The sequence below is a fragment of the Ranitomeya imitator genome, chromosome 9 (genome assembly GCF_032444005.1).
Source record: "Ranitomeya imitator isolate aRanImi1 chromosome 9, aRanImi1.pri, whole genome shotgun sequence".
NCBI classification, from domain to species: domain Eukaryota; kingdom Metazoa; phylum Chordata; class Amphibia; order Anura; family Dendrobatidae; genus Ranitomeya; species Ranitomeya imitator.
The window spans coordinates 115,564,492-115,591,083 of NC_091290.1; the positions used below are offsets into that span (position 1 = coordinate 115,564,492).

Genomic DNA, 26,592 nt, shown 5'->3' on the forward strand with positions numbered 1-26,592 from the left:
ATATATATATTATACATACACACATATATACACACATACATATATACACATACATTCATATATACATACATATACACATACATACACACATATATACATACATACAGACACACCTACATATATATACATGCACACATACAGACATACAAACACACATATATATATATATATAATATACATACACACATACATATACAAACACACATATACATATATAATATACATACACACATATATACACACATACATATATACACATACATACATACAAACACACATATATATATATATATATAATATACATACACACATACATATACAAACACACATATACATATATAATATACATACACACATATATACACACATACATATATACACATACATACATACGCACACTACAGAAGTCTTTGCACTCGCCCAAACCTCACCAGCGGCGTATTTTCCCCAGGGCATGCCGCTAGGATTACAGAGTCCATTTCATATTCCGCACATTGAGGCGGTAGGTTAATTAAAAAGTATTTTTATCCGGTCTACAATGTCTGCCTGAGCAGAAATGACTCGAGAAGTACATACTTTACAATGCACCATTTGCCTCCGACAACTAGGATTAATGAATAAAAAAACCTAACTGTGCGGAGAAACCCAGCTGAGAAAAAAAAAAAAAAAAGAAGGAATACCCAAAGCTCGTCTGGAGGTTTGGAAATCCCTCTGTTCCTTTTACCTAATCGAAAAAAACTACCTCCAATAAGAAGAAAATTAATTCAGGACGGGCTCAGCTCAAGCAGAAAATGCAATTTTCAAAATGATTTACAACACAAAAGAGATATGCCACCTAATAAAGAATAATGATTTAATAAGATTTGCAGCACTTTATGGTCAGATGCCTAAATCTTAATACTGTGAGTTTACCAACTAGTTAACTCTTTGATAAATTCTCCTTTTCTCGGAGAAGGAATCACTGGGGAAAACTGTGGCGCAGAAGAAAAAAATAATGAAGGAGACCCCATTTTTTATACTGGCGGGGGTTTAGAGGTGAAGATGGCAGATCTTAGTGGCAGGAGCTTATTCTTCTCCCCCAATTCGGACCTCAGGCATGTGTATGGGAGGTAAAACACGAATAGCTGTCATCGGACAGCTACTTACCGTGCGCAGTTTTAGGGTGCTGAATTTATACTAAAGACGACCTATCGGTTATCAGAAAAACATAAAAAAGTAAAAGTAGATTAACTTATAATACTATCATCAAACACAAAGGGAATCAGTGCTAATTTAATTTTTTTTTAAATTTATTATGAGAACAGCATGATGCAGGGACAGAAACCCCGATTCCAGCGATGTGTTACTTACTGGGCTGCTTGGTGCAGTTTTGATAGAATCCCTATTTTCTCTGTTGTAAATGTAGCAGTTGTCAGAAGCTTCAACACTATATAAACCCGCCCACACCCCTGATTGGTAGTTTCCTGTGTGATTTGTCAGCAATCTGCCTATCAGTGATGGGGGCGGGGTTAAACAGAATAGCCTGACTTGTCTGCACGTGAGACCTTGTCAAGCAGAGATAACCTACTGCTGATAAAACACTGATTGTATTGAAACTACAGCACACAGCCTAATAAGTGACACATCGTTAGAATCTGGCTCTCGTTATTCTGCTATTAGATGAAATCACAAACACCTGCTGACAGATTCACTTTACTAGGGTTAGCGCAAAACCTGGTGATATCCTGCTCTCTGTGATGCTCAACTGTTAGAGGGGGAGCAGACTCTATATACATCATCTGAATGGTAAAGTGCAGACTCGTGCCCAGATCTAGCAGGGTTTGGCCTGCTTTGTTAACTTGTTGCTTTATAAAATACAATGGGAGAATTGATTCACCTATTTTCTCATAAATTCACCAAAAGTAAATCAGCAAAAAGTAAATGATACAAAAAATTTACATTGTCTACATCCAGGAACCTAAACTTTAGATCAAACTGAATATTACATATCATCTATGTAATATGATGAGGTCCCTGTGTATAATGCAGCCGATATAAAGGAAGAAGATACGGATGCTTCTAAAGGATTAATCAGAAAGCGGAGGACATAGCTGCTTGTAAAGGGTTATTCTGTAAAAGAAGAAATCAGATAACTACCAAGAGTTAATCTGACTCTCTGACTACATAGTGTAACAAAGGCAGACAACACAGCCACTGCACACTAAAGTGAAGCTGTGATTACTGTTTCTAGTCTTCTGCTGCTCTACTGCACACAGAAATCCATCTTACATCTTTCCTAATTCATTCAGAATGAAGATATCACACCTCCCTTCTGTATGCCGCTAACAACATCTCCGCTGTACTTACATGCTGCACACTTCCAGTCTTAACCCACACAGTGGTATCTCACAGCTGAGAAGCAGGAAGTCTCACACAGCTGTTAAATAGTGAGATATCAAAGAACCCTGATTTCACTGTCCTTCTTTCTTAAAGGACCAGAATTATTAGGACTAAATTGCACAGCAGTTTAGATTTTTTAAATATATATTGGGTAACCTGTCACCATGAAAGTCAATCCAAATTTCACACACAATAATAGACCAGACTGAGCAGAGTAGATTGATATATAGCTTTGTGAGAAAAGATTCAGTAGAACTTATTCATTTAAACCTCTGAGCTCTCTGTGACTTTAAGTCGGGGCGGTCCTATCAGTGATTGACAGCTATCTCTGAATGCACACTTCTACAAAGAAAGCTGATAGGACCGCCCACTGGACCAAAAATGTCAGAAAGAGCAGAAATTTAAATGATTAAAACACAAACTATAATGAATCTTTTCTAACAAAACTATATATCAATGTACTCGACTCTCTCTGGTCTATAACATGATGCCTGCAGACTGGACTGATTTTTATGGAGACAGGTTCTCCAACTCTCCTTGCTATATAACATGATGCCTGCAGACAGGACTGATTTTTATGGAGACAGGTTCTCCAACTCTCCTTCCCTATATAACATGATGCCAGCAGACTGGACTGATTTTTATGGAGACAGGTTCCCCAACTCCCCTTGCCCTATAACATGATGCCTGCAGACAGGACTAATTTTTATGGAGACAGGTTCCCCAACTCTCCTTCCCTATATAACATGATGCCTGCAGACTGGACTGATTTTTATGGAGACAGGTTCTCCAACTCTCCTTGCTCTACAACATGATGCCTGCAGACAGGACTGATTTTTATGGAGAGTTTCCCCAACTTCCCTTGCTCTATAGCATGATGCCTGCAGACTGGACTGATTTTTATGGAGACAGGTTCCCCAACTCCCCTTGCTCTATAACATGATGCCTGCAGACAGGACTGATTTTTTATGGAGACAGGTTCCGCAACTCTTCTTGCTCTATAACATGATGCCTGCAGACTGGACAGATTTTTATGGAGACAGGTTCCCCAACTCTCCTTGCTCTATAACATGATGCCTGCAGACAGGACTGATTTTTGTGGAGACAGGTTCCCCAGCTCCCCTTGCTCTATAACATGATGCCTGCAGACAGGACTGATTTTTATGGAGACAGGTTCCCCAACTCTCCTTGCTCTATAACATTATGCCTGCAGACAGGACTGATTTTTATGGAGACAGGTTCCCCAACTTTCCTTGCTCTATAACATAATGCCTGCAGACTGGACTGATTTTTATGGATACAGGTTCCCCAACTCCCCTTGTTCTATAACATGATGCCTGTAGACTGGACTGATTTTTATGGAGACAGGTTCCCCAACTCTCCTTGCTCTATAACATAATGCCTGCAGACAGGACTGATTTTTATGGAGACAGGTTCCCCAACTTTCCTTGCTCTATAACATAATGCCTGCAGACTGGACTGATTTTTATGGAGACAGGTTCCCCAACTCCCATTGTTCTATAACATGATGCCTGTAGACTGGACTGATTTCTATGGAGACAGGTTCCCCAACTCCCCTTGTTCTATAACATGATGCCTGTAGACTGGACTGATTTTTATGGAGACAGGTTCCCCAACTCTCCTTGCTCTATAACATAATGCCTGCAGACTGGACTGATTTTTATGGATACAGGTTCCCCAACTCCCCTTGTTCTATAACATGATGCCTGTAGACTGGACTGATTTTTATGGAGACAGGTTCCCCAACTCTCCTTGCTCTATAACATAATGCCTGCAGACTGGACTGATTTTTATGGATACAGGTTCCCCAACTCCCCTTGTTCTATAACATGATGCCTGTAGACTGGACTGATTTTTATGGAGACAGGTTCCCCAACTCTCCTTGCTCTATAACATAATGCCTGCAGACAGGACTGATTTTTATGGAGACAGGTTCCCCAACTCCCCTTGCTCTATAACATGATGCCTACAGACTGGACTGATTTTTATGGAGACAGGTTCCCCAACTCTCCTTGTTCTATAACATGATGCCTACAGGTTCCCTTTAAGGTTTTCAGGTCATAGGTCATTTTTAAGCATTTCAGAGGAACATGTAGCATTGGACGTATATACAATTTATATTAAGTTTCATACCTGTTAAAAAGTTTGTCGGAGTTTTCCTTTAAGAGATCTCGTTCCTTCTCCAAGTCACCGATTCGATCAAGTAGCTAAAGTAGAAAAAAAGACTTATCAATCACCTGGAGTGTGGTGGGGAAAAACCAGCCAGGGGGGTGGACCGGACTAGTCCCATCTCTCCCTATGGTCCCCGGCCAGTGTTCTCTGAAAGGCAGCTGCTCTGGTTGGTTTGGACAGCATGAGTCAAACGACAGGTTCCCTTTAAAGGGGTTTAACATAATCCTTGCCGGCTGAACCTGATTTTTTATCTATTGCACTGGTTACTTACATGTTTTTCCACTCCTATTTAATAAAAGGTATATTTTTTATTCCTTTTGTGCCCGGCACGCTTTCTTATGTTGCTTGTTGATGCCTCTGAGTTGCAATACCAGACGCAGACTATGGAAAAGAGTGGCGCTGTTTACTGACTAAATCATATAGGTCTGTCTATGCTCCTAGTTAGGTATTAAAATAATTAATAATACAGAAAATAAGCAGAAAAAGACATGGTTTAGTAAATAATTCACATTTTACATTAGCATCAGCATGGCACAGATACCATCCACCTTATTAATTGACGTTCATACATACGAATTTTGTGAAAGCACGTGGTAAATCGCTTCCTGTAGAAAAGGGATGAATAGGAGCAGAAAAAATAAACTAAAAAAAAAAAAAAAACCCGTCTAATGACAGTGTTGACAGGAGACGAGAATGGTAAAACCTCTGCCACACTTGAATCAACTCATCTGTTTTAATGCAAAAATTTCAATTACAAGCTCTTTAAAACGTGCCAAAGAGAACCACTGGCAGAGAAGAAAAAGAAGAAAAAAAAAAGCGCGGCTTAGCTTCTAGACAGAACAAAGATGTCTTCTTTTATATGATTTCATTCCGCTGAACTGTGACACGCACTGAGATGCCGAGTGGCTGAATTATTAAATGGATATGGCATGCATAATCCCGATTTCCTTGTCTAGCTCTAGAAATGTGCTGTAACTAAACCTCGCTAAGTGAAAAAAAAAAATCAGCATTAATAAAAGAGAAAAAAAAAAAGAACAAAATGTAGAAAAATGTATAACGCGGGACAGAATTAGGTCACACCGTACCTTTATTTGAAAAGATCATTTAAAGATCATATGCCAATATTACAGTGGGTACGGAAAGTATTCAGACCCCTTTAACTTTTTCACTCTGTTTCATTGCATCCATTTGGTAAATTCAAAAAAAGTTCATTTTTTTTCTCATTAACCCCATTACCCCCAAGGGTGGTTTGCACGTTAACGACCGGGCCAATTTTTACAATTCTGACCACTGTCCCTTTATGAGGTTATAACTCGGGAACGCTTCAATGGATCCCGCTGATTCTGACATTGTTTATTCGTGACATATTGTACTTCATGATAGTGATAAAATTTCTTTGATATTACCTGCGTTTATTTGTGAAAAAAAAAAAAGAAATTTGGCGAAAATTTTGAAAATTTCACAATTTTCCATCTTTGAATTTTTATGCCCTTAAATCACAGAGATATGTCACACAAAATACTTAATAAGTAACATTAACGTTAGGGAGTTATAAGGGTTAAACGTTGACCAGCAATTTCTCATTTTTGCAACATCATTTTTTTTTTTAGGGACCACATCTCATTTGAAGTCATTTTGAGGAGTCTATAGGATAGAAAATAACCAAGTGTGACACCATTCTAAAAACTGCACCCCTCAAGGTGCTCAAAATCCCATTTAAGAAGTTTATTAACCCTTGAGGTGCTTCACAGGAATTTTTGGAATGTTTTAAAAAAAAAATGAACATTTAATTTTTTTTTCACAAAAAAATTACTTCAGCTCCAATTTGTTTTATTTTACCAAGGGTAACAGGAGAAAATGGACTCCAAAAGTTGTACCATTTGTCCTGAATACCCCGATACCCCATATGTGGGGGTAAACCACTGTTTGGGCGCATGGGAGAGCTCGGAAGGGAAGGAGCGCCATTTGACTTTTCAATGCAAAATTGGCTGGAATTGAGATGGGACGCCATGTTGCGTTGGGAGCCCCTGATGTGCCTAAACATTGAAACCCCCCACAAGTGACACCATTTTGGAAAGTAGACCCCCTAAGGAACTTATCTGGATGTGTGGTGAGCACTTTGACCCACCAAGTGCTTCACAGAAGTTTATAATGTAGAGCCGTAAAAATAAAATATATTTTTCACAAAAAAATGAACTTTTTTCCCCCAATTTTTTATTTTCTCAAGGGTACCAGAAGAAATTGTACCTCAAACGTTGTTGTGCAATTGGTCCTGAGTGTGCTGATACCCCATATGTGGGGGTAAACCACTGTTTGAGTGCATGGCAGAGCTCAGAAGGGAAGGAGCGCCATTTGACTTTTCAATGCAAAATTGGCTGGAATTAAGATGGGACGCCATGTTGCATTTGGAGAGCCACTGATGTGCCTAAACATTGAAACCCCCCACAAGTGACACCATTTTGGAAAGTAGACCCCCTATGGATCTTATCTAGATGTGTTGTGAGAGCTTTGAACTCCCAATTGTTTCACTACAGTGTATGACGCAGAGCCGTGAAAATAAAAATTCTTTTTTTTTTTTTCACAAAAATTCTTTTTTAGCCCCCAATTTTGTATTTTTGCAAGGGTAACAGGAGAAATTGGACCCCAGTAGTTGTTGTGCAATTTGTCCTGAGTAAACTGATACATATGTGGGGGAGAACCACCGTTTGGGCGCATGGCAGAGCTCAGAAGGGAAGGAGCACCAATTGTAATGCAGACTTAGATGGATTGGTCTGCAGGCATCACATTGCATTTGCAGAGCCCCTGATATACCTAAACAGTAGAAACCCCCCACAAGTGACTCCATATTGGAACCTAGACCCACCAAGCAACTTATCTAGATGTGTTGTGAGAACTTTGAACCCCCAAGTATTTCACTACAGTTTATAACGCAGAGCCCTGAAAATAAAAAAATAATTTTTTCCTACAAAAATGTTTTTTTAGCCCTCCAAATTTTTATTTTTCCAAGGGTAACAAGAGAAATTGGACCCCAGAAGTTGTCGTCCAATTTGTCCTGAGCACGCTGATACCCCATATGTTGGGGTAAACCCATGTTTGGGCGCACGGGAGAGCTCGGAAGGGAAGTAGCACTGTTTTACTTTTTCAACGCAGAATTGGTTGGAATTGAGATCGGACGCCATGTTGTGTTTGGAGAGCCCCTGATGTGCCTAAACAGTGGAAACCCCCCAATTCTAACTGAAACCCTAATCCAAACACACCCCTAACCCTAATCCCAACTGTAACCCTAGCCCTAACCCCAACTCCAACACACCCCTAACACTAATCCCAACCATAACCCTAACCACACCCCTAACCCTGACACACCCCTAACCCTAATCCCAACTGTAAATGTAATCCAAACCCCTAACCCTAGCCCTAACCCTAGCCATACCCCTAATGGGAAAATGGAAATAAACACTTTTTTTTATTTTTTTTTAACTTTCCCTAACTAAGGGGGTGATGAAGGGGGGTTTGATTTACTTTTATAGCGGCTTTTTTGCGGTTTTTTATGACTGGCAGCCGTCACACACTAAAAGACGCTTTTTATTGCAAAAAATATTTTTTTTCGTTACCACATTTTGAGAGCTATAATTTTTCCATATTTTGGTCCACAGAGTCATGTGAGGTCTTGTTTTTTGCGGGACGAGTTGACGTTTTTATTGGTAACATTTTTGGGTTTTTATCGCTTTTTACTCCAATTTTTGTGAGGCAGTATGACCAAAACACAGCTATTCATGAATTTCTTTTTTTTTTTTTTTTGGGGGGGGGGGGGGTTTGGGCATTTATACCATTCCGCGTTTGGCAAAATGGATAAAGCAGTTTTATTCTTCGGGTCAGTACGATTACAGCGATATCTCATTTATATTTTTTTATGTTTTGGCGCTTTTATACGATAAAAACTATTTTATAGAAAAATAATTTTTGCATCACTTTATTCTGAGGACTATAACTTTTTTATTTTTTCGCTGATGACGCTGTGTGGCGGCTCGTTTTTTGCGGGATAAGATGACATTTTCAGTGGCACCATGGTTATTTATATCTGTCTTTTTGATCGCGTGCTATTCCACTTTTTGTTCGGCGGTATGATAATAAAGCATTGTTTTTAGCCTAGTTTTTTTTTTTTTCGGTGTTCACTGAAGGGGTTAACTAGTGGGACATTTTTATAGGTCGGGTCGTTACGGACGCGGCGATACTAAGTATGTGTACTTTATAGTGTTTTTTTTATTTAGATAAAGAAATGTATTTATGGCAACAATATAAATACCGTATTTTCCGTCGTATAAGACGACTTTTTAACCCCTGAAAAACTTCTTAAAAGTTGGGGGTCGTCTTATACGCCGGGTATCGTCTTGTACGCCGGGTGTATATGGTGGGTGGGGGGGGGGAGTGGTCCCGATGACGGAGGGGGCGTCTCACAGGAAAGTGTGAGTGGAGTATGCCCCATTACCTCACATTGTAGCTGCAGCCAGCGTCAGCGTGGGGTGCTGGGGAGCGGCGGCGGCTGCTCCTCTTTGTGCCGCGTGGGTGCTGTGGGGCGGCGGCTCCTCTTCGTACAGGGGCTCTGTGCTGTGGGGCGGCAGCGGCGGCGTATCTTCCCACAGAGTCAGTCGGGGCTCCTCCCGCATCTCCTGAAAGCCCGGAGGTGCCGGCAGCTCCATTGCTGCGATGCGCTGGCCTCTGGGAAAATGGCCGCTGGGGGTGGCGCATGCTCAGATTCAGATCTCGTCCCGAGATCTCGGGAGATGAGATCTGAATCTGAGCATGCGCCGCCCCCAGCGGCCATTTTCCCGGAGGCCACCGCATCGCAACAATGGAGCTCCCGGCGCCTCCGGGCTTTCAGGAGATGCCGGAGGAGCCCCGACTGACTGTGCGGGAAGATACGCCGCCGCTGCCGCCCCACAGCACAGAGCCCCGACGCTGTACGAAGAGGAAGCGCCGCCCCACAGCACCCACGCGGCACAAAGAGGAGCAGCCGCCGCCGCTCCCCAGCACCCCACGCTGACGCTGGCTGCAGCTACAATGTGAGGTAATGGGGCATACTCCACTCACACTTTCCTGTGAGACGCCCCCTCCGTCATCGGGACCACTCCCCCCCAAAAAGACACATTAGTCACCGGCCCTATAAGACGACATACAGCGTATAAGACCACCCCCGACTTTTAAGAAGATTTTATATTTTAACTGGAAAAGTTGGGGGGTCGTCTTATACGCCCAGTCGTCTCATACGCCGGAAAATACGGTATATATTTTTTTCATTTATTTAGTTTTTTTTTTTTTTTACACATGTAAATATTTTTTTTTTTAACTTTGTTACTTTGCCCCGGAGCGGTGGCGGGGGTGTGTGGAACATCACAGTAAAGTGACAGATCGCTGATCAGACACTTTGCAGTGCACTGTGTCAGATCAGCGATCACTCAGGCACAGCAGGGAGGCTTCCCGGCGCCTGCACTGAGCAGGCGCTTGTAAGCCACCTTCCTGCAGGACCCGAGGGTCTCAGGGAAGCCCGCAGGGAGCCCTCTCCCTGCGCGATGCTTCCCTATGCCCCTGGAACGCTGCGTGTTATGAAAGGCAATTCAGTATCACAATGGACATGGAGGTCAGAGCACATACAGTGATCTGACAATAACCCAAAATAATAGAACGAGCTCTGAGACGTGGGAACTCTGCAGACCGCAATCCCTGATCCTCTCCAAACACAACTAGAGGCAGCCGTGGATTGCGCCTAACGCTACCTATGCAACTCGGCACAGCCTGAGAAACTAACTAGCCTGAAGATAGAAAAAATAAGCCTACCTTGCCTCAGAGAAATACCCCAAAGGAAAAGGCAGCCCCCCACATATAATGACTGTGAGTAAGATGAAAAGACAAACGTAGGGATGAAATAGATTCAGCAAAGTGAGGCCCGATATTCTAGACAGAACGAGGATAGGAAAGATAACTTTGCGGTCTACACAAAACCCTAAAGAAAACCACGCAAAGGGGGCAAAAAGACCCTCCGTACCGAACTAACGGCACGGAGGTACACCCTTTGCGTCCCAGAGCTTCCAGCAAAACAAATAGACAAGCTGGACAGAAAAAATAGCAACAAATAGCAAAGAAGCACTTAGCTATGCAGAGCAGCAGGCCACAGGAATGATCCAGAGAAACACAAGTCCAACACTGGAACATTGACAGGAAGCATGAATCAAAGTATTAGGTGGGGTTAAGTAGAGAAGCACCTAACGACCTCACCAGATCACCTGAGGGAGGAAACTCAGAAGCAGCAGTACCAGTTTCCTCCACAAACGGAAGCTCCCAGAGAGAATCAGCCGAAGTACCACTTGTGACCACAGGAGGGAGCTCTGCCACAGAATTCACAACAGCTGCGATCATGTTTGATCGCAGTGTGAAAGGGGGTTAATGTGCCGGGGGTGGTGCGTGACCGCTCTAGGCACATAGTGCCGGATGTCAGCTGCGACAGTCAGCTGATACCTGGCCGCGATCGGCCGCGCTCCCCCCCGTGAGCGCGGCCGATCGCTATGACGTACTATCCCGTCCCTGGGAATTAAGTCCCAGGTCATCTTGACGGGATAGTATGTCCAATGCGATTAAGAGGTTAATGTACACTCTGCATCCCATCTTGACAGAAAAAAAACAAATGTAGAAATGTTTGCCAATTTGATAAAAAAACAAACAAATATCACATGGTCATAAGTATTCAGACCCTTTGCACAGACACTCATATTTAAGTCACATGCTGTCCATTTCCTTGTGATCCTCCTTGAGATGGTTCTACTCCTTCATTGGAGTCCAGCTGTGTTTAATTAAACTGATAGGACTTGATTTGGAAAGGCACACACCTGTTTATATAAGACCTCACAGCTCACAGTGCATGTCAGACAAAATGAGAATCATGAGGCTAAAGGAACTGGCCAAGGAGCTCAGAGACAGAATTGTGACAAGGCACAGATCTGGCCAAGGTTGCAGCAGAATTTCTGCAGTACTCAAGGTTCCTAAGAGCACAGTGTCCTCCATAATCTTTAAATGGAAGAAGTTTGGACCACCAGAAGTCTTCCTAGACCTGGTCAACCAGCCAAACTGAGCAATCGTGGGAGAAGAGCCTTGGTGAGAGAGGTAAAGATGAACCCCAAGATCACTGTGGCTGAGCTCCACAGATGCAGGAGGGAGATGGGAGAAAATTCCACAAAGTCAACTATCACTGCAGCCCTCCACCAGTCAGGTCTTTATGGCAGAGTGGCCCAACGGAAGCCTCTCCTCAGTGCAAGACATATGAAAGCCCACATAGAGTTTGCTAAAAAACACATTAAGTTCTCCCAGACTATGAGAAATAAGATTCTCTGGTCTGATGAGACGAAGATAGACATTCTTGGTGATAATTCTAAGTGGTATGTGTGGAGAAAACCAGGCACTGCTCATCACCTGCCCAATACAATCCCAACAGTAAAACATGGTGGTGGCAGCATCATGCTATGGGGGTGTTTTTCAGCTGCAGGGACAGGACGACTGGTTGTCATTGAAGGAAACATGAATGCGGCCAAGTACAGAGATATCCTGGATGAAAACCTCTTCCAGAGTGCTCTGGACCTCAGACTTGGCTGAAGGTTCACCTTCCAACAAGGCAATGACCCTAAGCACACAGGTAAAATAACAAAGGAGCGGCTTCAGAACAACTCTGTGACCATTCTTGACTGGCCCAGCCAGAGTCCTGACCTAAACCCAATTGAGTATCTCTGGAGAGACCTGAAAATGGCTGTCCACCAACATTCACCATCCAACCTGACGGAACTGGAGAGGATCTGCAAGGAAGAATGACAGAGGATCCCCAAATCCAGGGGTGAAAAACTTGTTGCATCATTCCCAAGAAGACTCATGGCTGTACTAGCTCAAAAGGGGCTTCTACTCAATACTGAGCAAAGGGTCTGAATACTTATGACCATGTGATATTTCAGTTTTCCTTTTTTAATAAATTAGCAAAAATTACTACATTTCAGTTTTTTTTCAGTCAAGATGGGGTGCAGAGTGTACATTAATGAGAAAAACAATGAAGTTTTTTGATTTTACCAAATGGCTGCAATGAAACAAAGGGTGAAAAATGTAAAGAGGTCTGAATACTTTCCGTACCCACTGTATATTCTATGACATTATGATATGTCCACAAGATAAAGGGAATTTGCCAGCAGGACTTTGCTATGTAATCTGGGAGCAGCATGAGACCCTGATTCCAGTGGTGTGTCACTTACTGGGCTGTTTTGCTGTTAATACAATCAGTGCTTTATTTTTTTACACAGTGATTTTCTCTACAGGACTAGGTGTCTCATGCCTCCTAGTCCAACCACTCCCCCACCACTGATTGGCTGCTTTCAGTGTACACTGTCAGCAAACTGCCAATCAGTGGTGTGGGAGTGGTTTAAACACAGACCAGACTATCATCCAAGGACTATGTGTCTTGTGCCTGCTAGTCCAACCATGCCCCCACCAGTGACTGGCAGCTTGCAGTGTACACAGAAAGCAGCTAATCAGTGGGGTGGGCTGGATTGTACCGAAGCAAAATCTGAGCTCTGCTTGATATGCAGCAGATTGTATCACAACTGTGGCATACAGTAAACTAAGTAATGCATTGCTGGAATCAGGGTCCCTGTCCCTACATCATGCTGCTGTAAGATTACATAGCAAAAAAACGCTGAAAGATTCCCTTTCAGCCTTTTCCCAGCACAATATCACTCCCTGGTACATAGCTACTTTATGGGTCCACTATATCAAACAATTGATACCGACCTCTTCGACCCTGCGCTGGGAGAAGGTGTTTGACTGCATTTGCTTCTCCAGGTGAAAGTTCTTCAGGCGTTCCTCTTTTAGCTGACTATTGAGGTTCTCCACTTCCATCACAAAGGCTTCTTGACTTGTCTTCATGGTTTTTAAATTCTGGAGCATAGCAACGTAAGAAAACAATTAGATCTGGATCAACACCAACACATGCAAAATCAGATGTTCTCACTGAAATACAGTGGGGGGAAATAAGTATTTGATACTCTGCCGATTTTAGCACGTTTTCCCACCTACAAAGAATGGAGAGGTCTGTAATTTTTATCGCAGGTGCAGAATCTAAAAATAAAATCCAGAAAATCACATTGTATGATTTTAACATGATTAATTAGCATTAAAAGCAGCTGTCTGCTTTAGCTTGGCTGGTTTAAAAGCAGCTGTTTGCTTTAGCTTGGCTGGTTTAAAAGCAGATGTTTGCTTTAGCTTGGCTGGTTTAAAAGCAGATGTTTGCTTTAGCTTGGCTGGTTTAAAAGCAGCTGTTTGCTTTAGCTTGGCTGGTTTAAAAGCAGATGTTTGCTTTAACTTGGCTGGTTTAAAAGCAGATGTTTGCTTTAGCTTGGCTGGTTTAAAAGCAGATGTTTGCTTTAGCTTGGCTGGTTAAAAAGCAGATGTTTGCTTTAGCTTGGCTGGTTTAAAAGCAGATGTTTGCTTTAGCTTGGCTGGTTTAAAAGCAGCTGTTTGCTTTAGCTTGGCTGGTTTAAAAGCAGATGTTTGCTTTAGCTTGGCTGGTTTAAAAGCAGCTGTTTGCTTTAGCTTGGCTGGTTTAAAAGCAGCTGTTTGCTTTAGCTTGGCTGGTTTAAAAGCAGATGTTTGCTTTAGCTTGGCTGGTTTAAAAGCAGCTGTTTGCTTTAGCTTGGCTGGTTTAAAAGCAGCTGTCTGCTTTAGCTTGGCTGGTTTAAAAGCAGCTGTTTGCTTTAGCTTGGCTGGTTTAAAGGGAACCTGTCACCCCGTTTTTTGAGATTGAGATATAAATACTGTTAAATAGGGCCTGTGCTGTGCGTTACTATGGTGTATGTAGTGTACCCTGATTCCCCATGTATGCCGAGAAATACATTACCAAAGTCGGCGTTTTCGCCTGTCAATCAGGCTGGTCTGGTCAGGTGGGCGTGTTCACAGCGTTCTTTTCTTCCCCAGGTTTCCGTTGGTGGCGTAGTGGTGTGCGCATGTCCAAGGTCCGGATTCCCTGTGCCCACGTGAAGACACAGCGCGCGATCTGCGCTGTCATTCCTTTCATCGGTGCGGGCGGCCATCTTCCTGGAGCCGCGCGTGCGCAGATGTAGTGCTCTGCTGCACGGGGCTTCAGGAAAATGGCCGCGGGATGCCGCGCGTGCGCAGAAGAGATCGCGGCGGCCATTTTCCCAAAGTATACTCGGCTTTGGGAAAATGGCCGCCGCGATCTCTTCTGCGCACGCGCGGCATCCCGCGGCCATTTTCCTGAAGCCCCGTGCAGCAGAGCACTACATCTGCGCACGCGCGGCTCCAGGAAGATGGCCGCCCGCACCGATGAAAGGAATGACAGCGCAGATCGCGCGCTGTGTCTTCACGTGGGCACAGGGAATCCGGACCTTGGACATGCGCACACCACTACGCCACCAACGGAAACCTGGGGAAGAAAAGAACGCTGTGAACACGCCCACCTGACCAGACCAGCCTGATTGACAGGCGAAAACGCCGACTTTGGTAATGTATTTCTCGGCATACATGGGGAATCAGGGTACACTACATACACCATAGTAACGCACAGCACAGGCCCTATTTAACAGTATTTATATCTCAATCTCAAAAAACGGGGTGACAGGTTCCCTTTAAAAGCAGCTGTCTGCTTTAGCTTGGCTGGTTGTCAAAAATGGGGGGAACCCAAGCCGCTTTTTAAATTATTTATTTAAATAATAAAAAAAATGACGTGGGACCCCTCTATTCTCGATAACCAGCTGACCGCTGAGGGTTGCAGCCTGCACATGGGGTAAACGACAAAGCGAGTCAGAAGAACTATACTACACTTCTAATTGGAGTTATTTGCTATTATTATTATTACATGTTGGGATAGGATCTTGGAGATGGCAGTAACGCTTTAAGCTCCAGATCATTAACCCATGTAAACATATAAAAATATCTGAAGCTTAACGAGTAAAGTGCTCTTGTGGAAAGATAACGGCTTTGTAATAGTTGAGGGTCCCACCACTGGAGCCCCCCATCAACCCCAAGAAGAGGGCTCTGAAGTGCCCAGTATGAATGGAGTGTGGCACCACAACTCCATTAATTGTTTATGGGATTGCCAGAAATAGCCGAGAGCTGTACCACCCATGTCATTGAGAAGATGGGATAATTTCATCCTCCACCACAGATCAATGAAGAACAGGAAGCGAGAAGACGGACCGATGTCATCTCTCTACAATGGGAGAACTGAGGATACAAGCCCTAGGCAGAGGAATTATATGAGCCAATGGGAAGGGAAAGAGGATTTGGAAATGAACCACCTTAGAGAAAAATCGAAGCACAATGCTTGCAAGGGGCACAGAAGCCTTTGGCATCCGTGTATAAATAGTAAAACGTCTCTCCATTTGCTTCAATGGCTTTAAAAAGACTCTCGCGAACATGAAAAGGAGGAACGCCATCTAATTTTCCACACTTCTGGATAAGGCAGCGTGTATGAGAGATCTAATGAATAAACGCCTCTCCGAGCCCGGCGTAGAGCAGTATAAATGTAAATCCAGGAACAGAGATCAAAAGTAGGAGACATAAATATTAATGGCCTAAAAATGATGTATAGAAAAATATATCTATGTAAGGAACATGCAGAAGGGTCATGTATGTATATGACGAGGTGTGGCACAAAGCTAACCCACAAATCTGCACAAAAAAAAAATCATTATTCAATAATCAAAAGTCAGTGACCCGAGGACTTGGCACTTACTTGGAAATGAGGCTTAACCTATGAAGAATGCATCCTAATTCTGGTCCTAAAGGTGTATCATCAGAAAATGGCCGATTGTTTGTGTCAGGCTTTAGTTTTATAGTTTTCCTACACATTTTGGTAATGTTTTATTTTATTATTTTTTTATATCACATTCTGAATAGGAAGGAAGTAGGGAAAGAAGAAATAGAGGAAGGAAGGAAGAAATGAAAGAAAGGAAGGAAGGAAAGAAGAAAGGAAGGAAATAAGAAATAGAGGAAGGAAGGAAGAAATGGAAGGAAGGAAGGAAGGAAGAAATGGAGGAAGGAAAGAAAGAACAAAGGGGGAAGGAAGAAAGTAAGGATGGAAGGAAAGAAAGGAAGGAAGGAAAGAAGAAAGGGAGAAAGGAGGGAATGAAGGAAAAAAGAAATAGAGGAAGGAAGAAAGAAAAGAAAGAAGAAATGGAGAAAGGAAAGAAAGAAGAAATGAAGGAAAGAAGAAAGAGGAATGAAGGAAGGATACGAAGGAAGGAAGGAAGGAAGGAAGGAAGGAAGGAAAGAAGGAAGGAAGGAAAGAAAGAAAGATAGAAAGAAAGGAAGAAAGGAAGGAAGGAAGGAAGGAAGGAAGGAAAGAAAGAAGGAGGGAAAGAAAGAAAGAAGAAAGGAAGGAAGGAAAGAAATAAGAAAGGAAGGAAAGAAGGAAGAAAGGAAGGAAGGAAAAAAGAAGTAGAGGAAAGAAGGAAGAAAGGAAAGAAAGAAGAAAGGAAGGAAAGAAGAAAGGAATGAAGAAAGGAAGGAATGAAAGAAGAAAAGGATGAAGGAAAGAAGGACGGACGGAAAGAAAAAAGTAAGGAAGGAAAGAAAAAAATAGAGAAAGGAAGAAAGTAAGGAAAGAAGAAATGGAGGAAGGAAGGAAGGAAAGAAGAAGGGAAGGAAGGAAAGAAAGAAAGAAGGAAGCAAGGAAGGAAGGAAGAAAGGGAGGAAGGAAGGAGAAAGAAAGGAAGGAATGAAGGAAGGAAAGGAAGGAAGGAAGGAAAGAAGAAAGGAAGGAAGGAAAGGAAAGAAGGAAAGAAGAAAGGAAGGAAAGAAGAAATGAAGGAAGAAAGGAAAGAAGGAAGGAAGGAAAAAAGAAGAAAGGAAGGAAGGACATAAGAAAGGAAGGAAGGAAAGAAAGAAGGAAGGAAAGAAGAAATAGAGAGGAAGGAAAGAAAGAAGAAAGGAAGGAAGGAAAGAAATAAGAAAGGAAGGAAGGAAGGAAGAAAAAAGGAAGGAAGAAAAAAAGAAATAGAGGAAGGAAGGAAGGGTGGAAGGAAAGAAAAATGGAAGGAAGGAAAGAAGAAAGGGAGGAAGGAGGGAAGGAAGGAAAAAAGAAATAGCGGAAGGAAGGAAGAAAGAAAAGAAAGAAGAAATGGAGAAAGGAAAGAAAGAAGAAAGGAAGGAAAGAAGAAAGAGCAATGAAGGAAGGATACAAAGGAAGGAATGAAAGAAAGAAAGAAAGAAAGAAAGAAAGAAAGAAAGAAAAAGAAAGAAAGAAAGAAAGAAAGAAAGAAAGAAAGAAAAGAAAGGAAGAAAAGAAAGGAAGGAAAGAAAGAAAGGAAGAAAGGAAGGAATGAAGGAATGAAAGAAAGGAAGGAAAGAAAGGAAGGAAAGAAGGAAGGAAGGAAGAAAGGAAGGAAGGAAAGAAAGGAAATAAGAAAGGAAGGAAGGAAAGAAGAAAGGAATGAAGAAAGAAAGGAATGAAAGAAGAAAAGGAGGAAGGAAGGACGGAAGGAAAGAAAAAAGGAAGGAAGGAAAGAAAAAAATAGAGAAAGGAAGAAAGTAAGGAAAGAAGAAATGGAGGAAGGAAGGAAAGAAGAAGGGAAGGAAGGAAATAAAGAAGGAAGGAAGGAAGGAAAGAAGAAAGGAAGGAAAGAAAGAAGAAATGAAGGAAGAAAGGAAAAAAGAAGAAAGGAAGGAAATAAGAAAGGAAGGAAGGAAGATAAGAAGAAAGGAAGGAAGGAAAGGAAAGAAGAAATAGAGAGGAAGGAAAGAAAGAAGAAAGGAAGGAAATAAATAAGAAAGGAAGGAAGGAAAGAAGGGAGGAAGAAAAAAAGAAATAGAAGAAGGAAGGAAGAATGGAAAGAAATAAGAAAGGAAGGAATGAAAGAAGAAAAGGAGGAAGGAAGGATGGAAGGAAAGAAAAAAGGAAGGAAATAAAAATATAGAGGAAGGAAGAAAGTAAGGAATGAAGAAATGGAGGAGGGAAAGAAAGAAGAAAGGAAGGAAAGAAAGAAGGAAGGAAGGAAAGAAGAAAGGAAGGAAGAAAAGAAGAAAGGGAGGAAAGAAGGAAGGAAAGAAAGGAAGGAAGGAAAGAAAGAGAAAGAAAGAAAGGAGAAAAGAAGGAAGGAAAGGAAAGAAGGAAAGAAGAAAGGAAGGAAATAAGAAGGGAGGGAAGAAACGAAGGAAGGAAATGAAAGAAAGGAAGCAAGGGAAAATAGAAGGAAGGAAGGAAGGAAGGAAAAGAAAGGAAGGAAGGAAAGAAGGAAAGAAAGAAGAAATGAAGGAAGGAAAGGAAGGAAGGAAGGAAGGAAGGAAAAAAGAAGAAAGGAAGGAAGGAAAAAAGAAAGGAAGGAAGGAAGGAAGGAAGGAAAGAGAAAAAAGGAAGGAAGGAAAGGAAAGAAGTAAGGAAGGAAGAGAGGAAGGAAGGTAAAGAAGGAAGGAAGGAATCTTGCAATTTTAAGATTAACCACTAGGGGTATTTTAGACAGAAGACTTTTCAGAAGTCTCGTCATCAGCACAGTCCATGTTACAATCGCACTGTGCGCAGTCTGTGACGTCACAGCTCCCTCTGCTCCCACTCCCGTCACATTGATCTTTGCGCACACTGACTGCTAGCGGCTGGGCTTGCTGATTGCTGGCTGTCACATCACTGGTAGTACCATAGACAATAAATGGAGTGAAGGCTGTACCTCCTGAAGCAGATGGAATTTGCTCTCCACCTCGGTAAGAGCCCTGCTCTTGTCTGCTAGCTGCTTCTGGAGTTTAATTGTGACTACGTTCTCTTTGATAGTTGTCCTGTGATACAGAAAAAACAAACACAAACAAGTGTCATAAAGGTGAACGACGCAGCACATAAAGAGAGAATCAGACAGAAAATGACAGAAGAGCCGCAATGAGCAAAGGTAGCACTTCATCAAGGTAACGAGCTCTCATTTGCTAATGTCATGTGTACTGTGATTTCTTGTAGGAAAGGCGACAGATTGTCAGCAAATTGACTGGTGATTACTGTAATTATGACTTGTTTGTACCAATGATAAACACATGCAACTCTGAATAAAGAGATAATTGATGTGGTCCATGAAAGAAGATAAAAAGGAAAGGCGACAATGCAGGAAAAAGTAGAGATACTATATATTTCACAAGCTAATGGGCCCTGGTTGGGGTATATACTATAAAACTATATTCACCTCCGCATTCAGTACTGTATCACCAGATGGCTTCCTGATTTCAGCGATGTGTCACTTACAAGACTGAGTTTGCTGTTTCAATATAATCAGTATTTTATCAGCAGGAGATTATCTCTATAGGACTACTGTCCTCGTGCCTCCTGGTCCAACCCTGCTCTCAGCACTGATTAGCATCTTTCTGTCACTATAGAATGTACACATATCAACATCTGGGGGGTGTGTGACACATATCATCAGCATCCATTGATCGGCTGCAGGTAACCTTCATCGTATGAGTAGAAGAGGATTAGGGCTGTGGTTGATCAGTGGCGGATGATTATCTGCAGCGGTCATTTGATGCCCTTGCAGGATGATGATGCCAGGAGACCGGCTTTGGACGCAGTGTTGGGTGTGGAGGTGCCTATTCCTGGGCTTGAAAACATTAACTTTTGAATTGGGGACAGACCCTTTAAGGGCCCTATATACATTAGTTTTGGGTAAAGCAGGAGGACCATCCAGTGTGTAGAGGGACCTCCTAACTCTCTGGCAGATAATGTTGGGGAGTAAAGGGGTCAAACATGTTGAATTACACAGCCGATACTTGCATCCGTAGGAGACAGGCAACGGCTAGAGGTTTGCGGTGGCGGTGTACTCCACTCTCCCCATAGAAAACACTATGTATGGTGGAATAAAAGATAGCGGTCAGCCATCCGAGCAGTCGCTATACAAGGCATATGGACCAGAGATACGGATCAGCTTTTAAACGTATGTGTATGGATCCAGCCAAGAAAAAAACAGACAGCACACGGATGTGTCACACTCCCTTTAAAAGGAACCTGTCATGCTGAAAATGGTCTTTGTTCTGTGATGATAAGGAGCAGGAGGAGCTGATCAAATTAATATATATTTTTGCGAGAAAATTTTCAGTAAAACTTGCATTTTCTTAATTGAAATCCCTACTGTTTATTTGCATGTGAGTCCAGTGGGCGGTCCTATTCAGTGATTTACATAGTAGCACCGCCCACTGGACTATTATAAAAACAGATGCCAGGGAATTCAATTAATAAAATACAAGTTATACTGAATCTTTTCCCACAAAGCCATATATCATTCTGCTCAGCTTCTCCGTCTATACACTGTGCTGTCCACAGTTCGGACCGCATGTAGAACGGGACAGGTTCCCTTTAAGGAACACACAGAATAATGTGGTATTAGATTTTCTGGTTTGACGTGAGTCTTCCTTTAATGAGAACCACACAGAACATCAGCGTTTTAATATATAGTGTCACTTACTTCTCACCGTCAGATTTCAGAAATGACTAGGCTTGTTCATCTAGTTCAGGAGATGAGAAGAAGCACTAAACCGCTAACAGATGGGGCTCACCATAACATTCAGCCGTCAGACACAACACTGCGCGTAGCACAAGTCAGCACCGTGGTCTTACCAAGATGAAAGCACTGGAGATTAAGTTACAGGTTAGTGATGTATGAACCCACGGCTCACATCAGGAAGAATGGATCCATCCAACAATGAGAAGGAAATCAATAGTAGGACTAAGGCCTCATTCACACATCACTATTCTCCAACTTCTTCCATGTTATAGTCGGATGACATCCTACTAGACTTGTATTAGCAATTTTGATCCAATGCTCGGATCAATATCAGACAAGTCTCCGCGATTTCTTTGACATCTTGGACGTCTGGATGGCCCTATAGACTATCATAGGTACGAGTGAGATCCATGAGACCCGCAGAGAACCTTGGACGTCTAGATGGCCCTATAGACTATCATAGGTACGAGTGCTATCCATGAAACCAGCAGAGAACCATGGACATCTGGGTGGCCCTATAGACTATCATAGGTACGAGTAAGATCCATGAGACCCGCAGAGAACCTTGGACGTCTAGATGGCCCTATAGACTATCATAGGTACGAGTGCTATCCATGAAACCAGCAGAGAACCATGGACATCTGGGTGGCCATATAGACTATCATAGGTACGAGTGCTATCCATGAAACCCGTAAAGAACCAGGGACATCTGGATGGCTCTATAGACTATCATAGGTACGAGTGCTATCCATGAAACCCGCAGAGAACCATGGACATCTGGATGGCCCTATAGACTATCATAGGTACGAGTGAGATCCATGAGACCCGCAGAGAACCTTGGACGTCTGGATGGCCCTATAGACTATCATAGGTACGAGTGCTATCCATGAAACCCGTAAAGAACCATGGACATCTGGATGGCCCTATAGACTATGATAGGTACGAGTGCTATCCATGAAACCCGCAGAGAACCATGGACGTCTGGATGGCCCTATATACTATCATAGGTACGAGTGCTATCCATGAAACCCGCAGAGAACCATGGACATCTGGATGGCCATATAGATTATCATAGGTACGAGGGGTATCCATGAAACCCACAGAGAACCATGGACATCTGGATGGCCCTATAGACTATCATAGGTACGAGTGCTATCCATGAAACCCGCAGAGAACCATGGACATCTGGATGGCCATATAGATTATCATAGGTACGAGGGGTATCCATGAAACCCACAGAGAACCATGGACATCTGGATGGCCCTATAGACTATCATAGGTACGAGGGCTATCCATGAAACCCACAGAGAATCATGGACATCTGGATGGCTCTATAGACTATCATAGGTACGAGTGCTATCCATGAAACCCGCAGAGAACCATTGACATCTGGATGGCCATATAGATTATCATAGGTACGAGGGCTATCCATGAAACCCACAGAGAATCATGGACATCTGGATGGCCCTATAGACTAGCATAGTTACGAGTGCTATCCATGAAACCAGCAGGGAACCATGGACGTCTGGATGGCCCTATATACTATCGTAGGTACGAGTGCTATCCATGAGACCCGCAGAGAACCATGGATGTCTGGATGGCCCTATATGCTATCGTAGGTACGAGTGCGATCCATGAGACCCGCAGAGAACCATGGACGTCTGGATGGCCCTATAGACTATCATAGGTACGAGTGCTATCCATGAAACCCGAAGAGAACCATGGACGTCTGGATGGCCCTATAGATTATCATTGGTATGAGTGCGATCCATGAGACCCACAGAGAACCATAGACGTCTGGATGGCCCTATAGACTATCATAGGTACGAGTGCGATCCATGAAACCAGCAGAGAACAATGGACGTCTGGATGGCCCTATAGATTATCATAGGTACGAGAGCGATCCATGAGACCCACAGAGAACCATAGACGTCTGGATGGCCCTAAAGACTATCATAGGTACGAGTGCTATCCATGAAACCAGCAGAGAACCATGGACATCTGGATGGCCCTATAGATTATCATAGGTACGAGGGCTATCTATGAAACCCGCAGAGAACCATGGACATCTGGATGGCCCTATAGACTATCATAGGTACGAGGGCTATCCATGAAACCAGCAGAGAACATGGATGTCTGGATGACCCTATAGACTATCATAGGTGCGAGGGCTATACATGAAACCCGCAGAGAACATGGATGTCTGGATGACCCTATAGACTATCATAGGTGCGAGGGCTATACATGAAACCCACAGAGAACCATGGAGGCTTAAAGAGTGGAATTGACCACACCGACAAATCTGAGAGTGCCACATCTTCATCAGAAAATCTCAAAAAGACATGTACATCAAAAGCTTACATATTACAGGGATTGCTCCAGGCTTATGATATTAGGGAGCTATCCATAGGATAAGTAATCACTATCAGACTAGTGGGGGTCCGGCACCTTCACCAATCAGCTGTTAGCAGCAGCAGTGGGAGCTTATCTTGAGGATGTATCATAAATGCAATGAACTCTTTAAAAAAATTACAACATTCATGGATAGAACTTGTACCTAGTATACGACAGTCTATGAGGCTGCTCACATGTCCAATTTTTTTCGCAGACAGAGTAGTCAACATCCACATGTCCGATATTGATCCGCGAGTCGATGAAAAATCAGCAACATAAGTTTATGGGTCTGTGAAAGAAATTGGACAGCACTGTGCTGCCTGTTTTTCACTGACGGCTAGATAGGAGAAGATAGAAAACTATTTTTTGTTTTTGCCCAAGGAAAGTCGGACCTAACTCAGATGACGTCCTGATGAAACTCTGCACATCATTGACTGATTTTCTAGTAAGTGAATAAAACCGATGTCTGATCGAGCCCTTACGTTCTGAAGGCCATGGTCACTATCGAACACAGGATCTCAGAATCATTCATATTCTCTGAAAAAAGGCCAAGAATGCAAAAATTCTGCAGGGGTATGTAAACTTTTGAGCACAACTGCAAGTCTGATCATGCACACAGCAGTGTCATTTTGACCTTGCTGCGCATTATGTTTATAGGGTGAAGCCATTATAGTCAACTAGATATTGAACCCGTTCTACGCCCAGGTGGTGAGCATTTTATTGGTTCATTTATACAGAATCTTCAATAAAATGGCACTGAAGATCACGGTCCGAACATGTGCTGACTCCGGCGCCATTTTATTGAAGTAATGTACTACAATGTCAGCATAGCAGTGCACATGTGCCAGCCATAGGCATAATTGCGACGGCCGGCAGGTGCGCACTGCTATGTTGACGTTGTAGTAGAATTCTTCAATAAAATGGCGCCGGAGTCAGCACATGCACATACCGTACTATCCGGCGCCATTCTTTTTTAAAGACACTGTGTATAGGAATTCACATATACAGAGCCTTCAATAAAATAGTGTCAGAGATCACAGTATGCGCAATTGCTGTCTCCGGTGCCATTTTATTGAAGTAATGTACTACAACGTCAACATAGCAGTGCGCACATAGGGAGAATGGCGATGGCTGGCATGTTGACAATGTAAGTACAATTCTTCAATAAAATGGTGTCGGAGCCAACGCACGTGCATACCGCTCTATCAGGCGCCATTTTTTTTAACACACAGTCTGCGAATTCGCATACAGAGTGTCTTTGATAAAATGGCGCCGTAGTGCGGTCATGCACTGACTCCAGCGCCACATTGTGCAGGCGCCGCCCATCCCAGTTTCGGACAGAAGGACGCATGCATCATTATATAGTCAATTTGTTCTTTCTTCCTTCTAAGCAGGCCTGTGGAGTCGGTAAGCCAAACCTCTGACTCAGACTCCTCAATTTTCATGACACTGACTCCACCCAAATGGGCTCTGACTCCGACTCCACGACTCCGACTCCACAGTTGATAAGCCAAACCTCCATCTCCTCAATTTCAATGACACACTCCACCAAAATGGGCTCTGACTCCGACTCCACGACTCCGACTCCACAGGTGATAAGCCAAACCTCCGACTCCTCAATTTCCATGACACACTCCACCAAAATGGGCTCTGACTCCGACTTCACGACTCCGACTCCACAGGTGATAAGCCAAACCTCCATCTCCTCAATTTTCATGACACCGACTCCACCAAAATGAGCTCCGACTCCACAGCCCTGCTTCTCAGGACGGTTCTGTTTCCTTTCCGAGTTCCTCTCTCTAGAACCTGTCACATTACTGATACAGTAATGACCTCTGCATCCTGATCCGCGGCGGTCAGTAAGGGAACCCCCTTTCTATGGATAGGGCATAATTCTGAGGATACCCCTTTAAGCATCTTGCTGTATATTATGGATCCCACATATTATCTGGTGACTGTGAAGAATCTCCAATCATGAAGATAACAGAAAACACATTGGCCCAAATTCGGCATTGCTCGCGTTCACCCGATAGAACGCGAACGTGTCTTTGTGGGTGGCAAAGCCTCGTTAACGTAAAGCAGGCAGAAGTCTCAGAAGAGATTTCATGGATAATAAACGACATTTTGAGAAATCTTTGATAACCTTTCAATATAACGCAGACTGTTTTTTTACTTGCACTCCTCGACACTTGTGCGCATATTGGAAACATTGTCACAAGGCAATCTTCAAACCAGAAAACCAACTACAAAGCCCCAACATCTGTAATCCAGCTGAAGACCTGAAATGCTTATTTTTTATTCTAAGAAAAATCAAAGCTGGATGTGTTTTGGCATGGCCTGCCTCATTGTCCTTACGATGAAGATAAACAAGCTCGGATGACTGGGTTGATTCCCAAAAAAAGAGAGAGAGAGAAAAAAAAAGTGTCCTAATGTTGAAACAGCAGACGTCCTGAACACGATACTCCCATAAATTACGACTGATGAGAAGAAGCGGCACTGCGTTCCGACGTGTGTATATGGATTGCCCAACGCTCACTATCTCCTACTGCTCCTCAGAGTGTTGAGATCTCCTCTAAATCCCAATCAGTCTTCTCTGGATGTCGGCCATCTTATATGTTCGGGTCTAGTAAAAACTGGTGAAATACTAGATCTGCAGGACCATAAATCAGTAATGAACAACTCTACAAGGATGGTACTTACCAATACACTTGTACTTTACCTTTCAAAGACCCTTTATCTATTGATCTGTAAACTTAAAGGGATTTTTCCCATGAACAAAAGTTAATTTTAATCAATAGATCTTGGAATAATAATAAGTTCCACAATTGGATGTGTGTAAATAAAATGTTCCTATGCTGAGATAATCTTATAAATGTGTACTGTGTAATGGTCGTGTCTGACAGTGCAGGAACATGATCTGATCATACCACATCTCCTGAACAGGAGGGGACGCAAAAGAGAGTACACAGACATTAGAGCACGGGATCAAAACGAATACCTTTTGTGAGATGAAACATTTCCTTGCCTGTTTTTAAACAATGTTTTATTTCCAATAAAAAAAATCAGCTGTGATCACGTGCTGTCCTGTCTGTATTCTCTTTTGCTTCCTCCCCTC

The 26,592-nt window shown here is 42.9% G+C and overlaps 1 protein-coding gene across 1 annotated transcript in view; it reads right to left on the bottom strand.

Moving 5' to 3' along the window:
* Window positions 1-26,592, bottom strand: part of RPGRIP1L (RPGRIP1 like) — a 161,938-nt gene that overhangs the window by 92,449 nt on the left and 42,897 nt on the right. The window contains exons 7-9 of the mRNA XM_069738570.1: window positions 19,275-19,380; window positions 13,387-13,533; window positions 4,534-4,607 (exon numbers count right to left, since the gene is read on the bottom strand). Coding sequence (XP_069594671.1) covers window positions 4,534-4,607; window positions 13,387-13,533; window positions 19,275-19,380 — 327 coding nt within the window. The remainder of the gene's footprint in view (window positions 1-4,533; window positions 4,608-13,386; window positions 13,534-19,274; window positions 19,381-26,592) is intronic.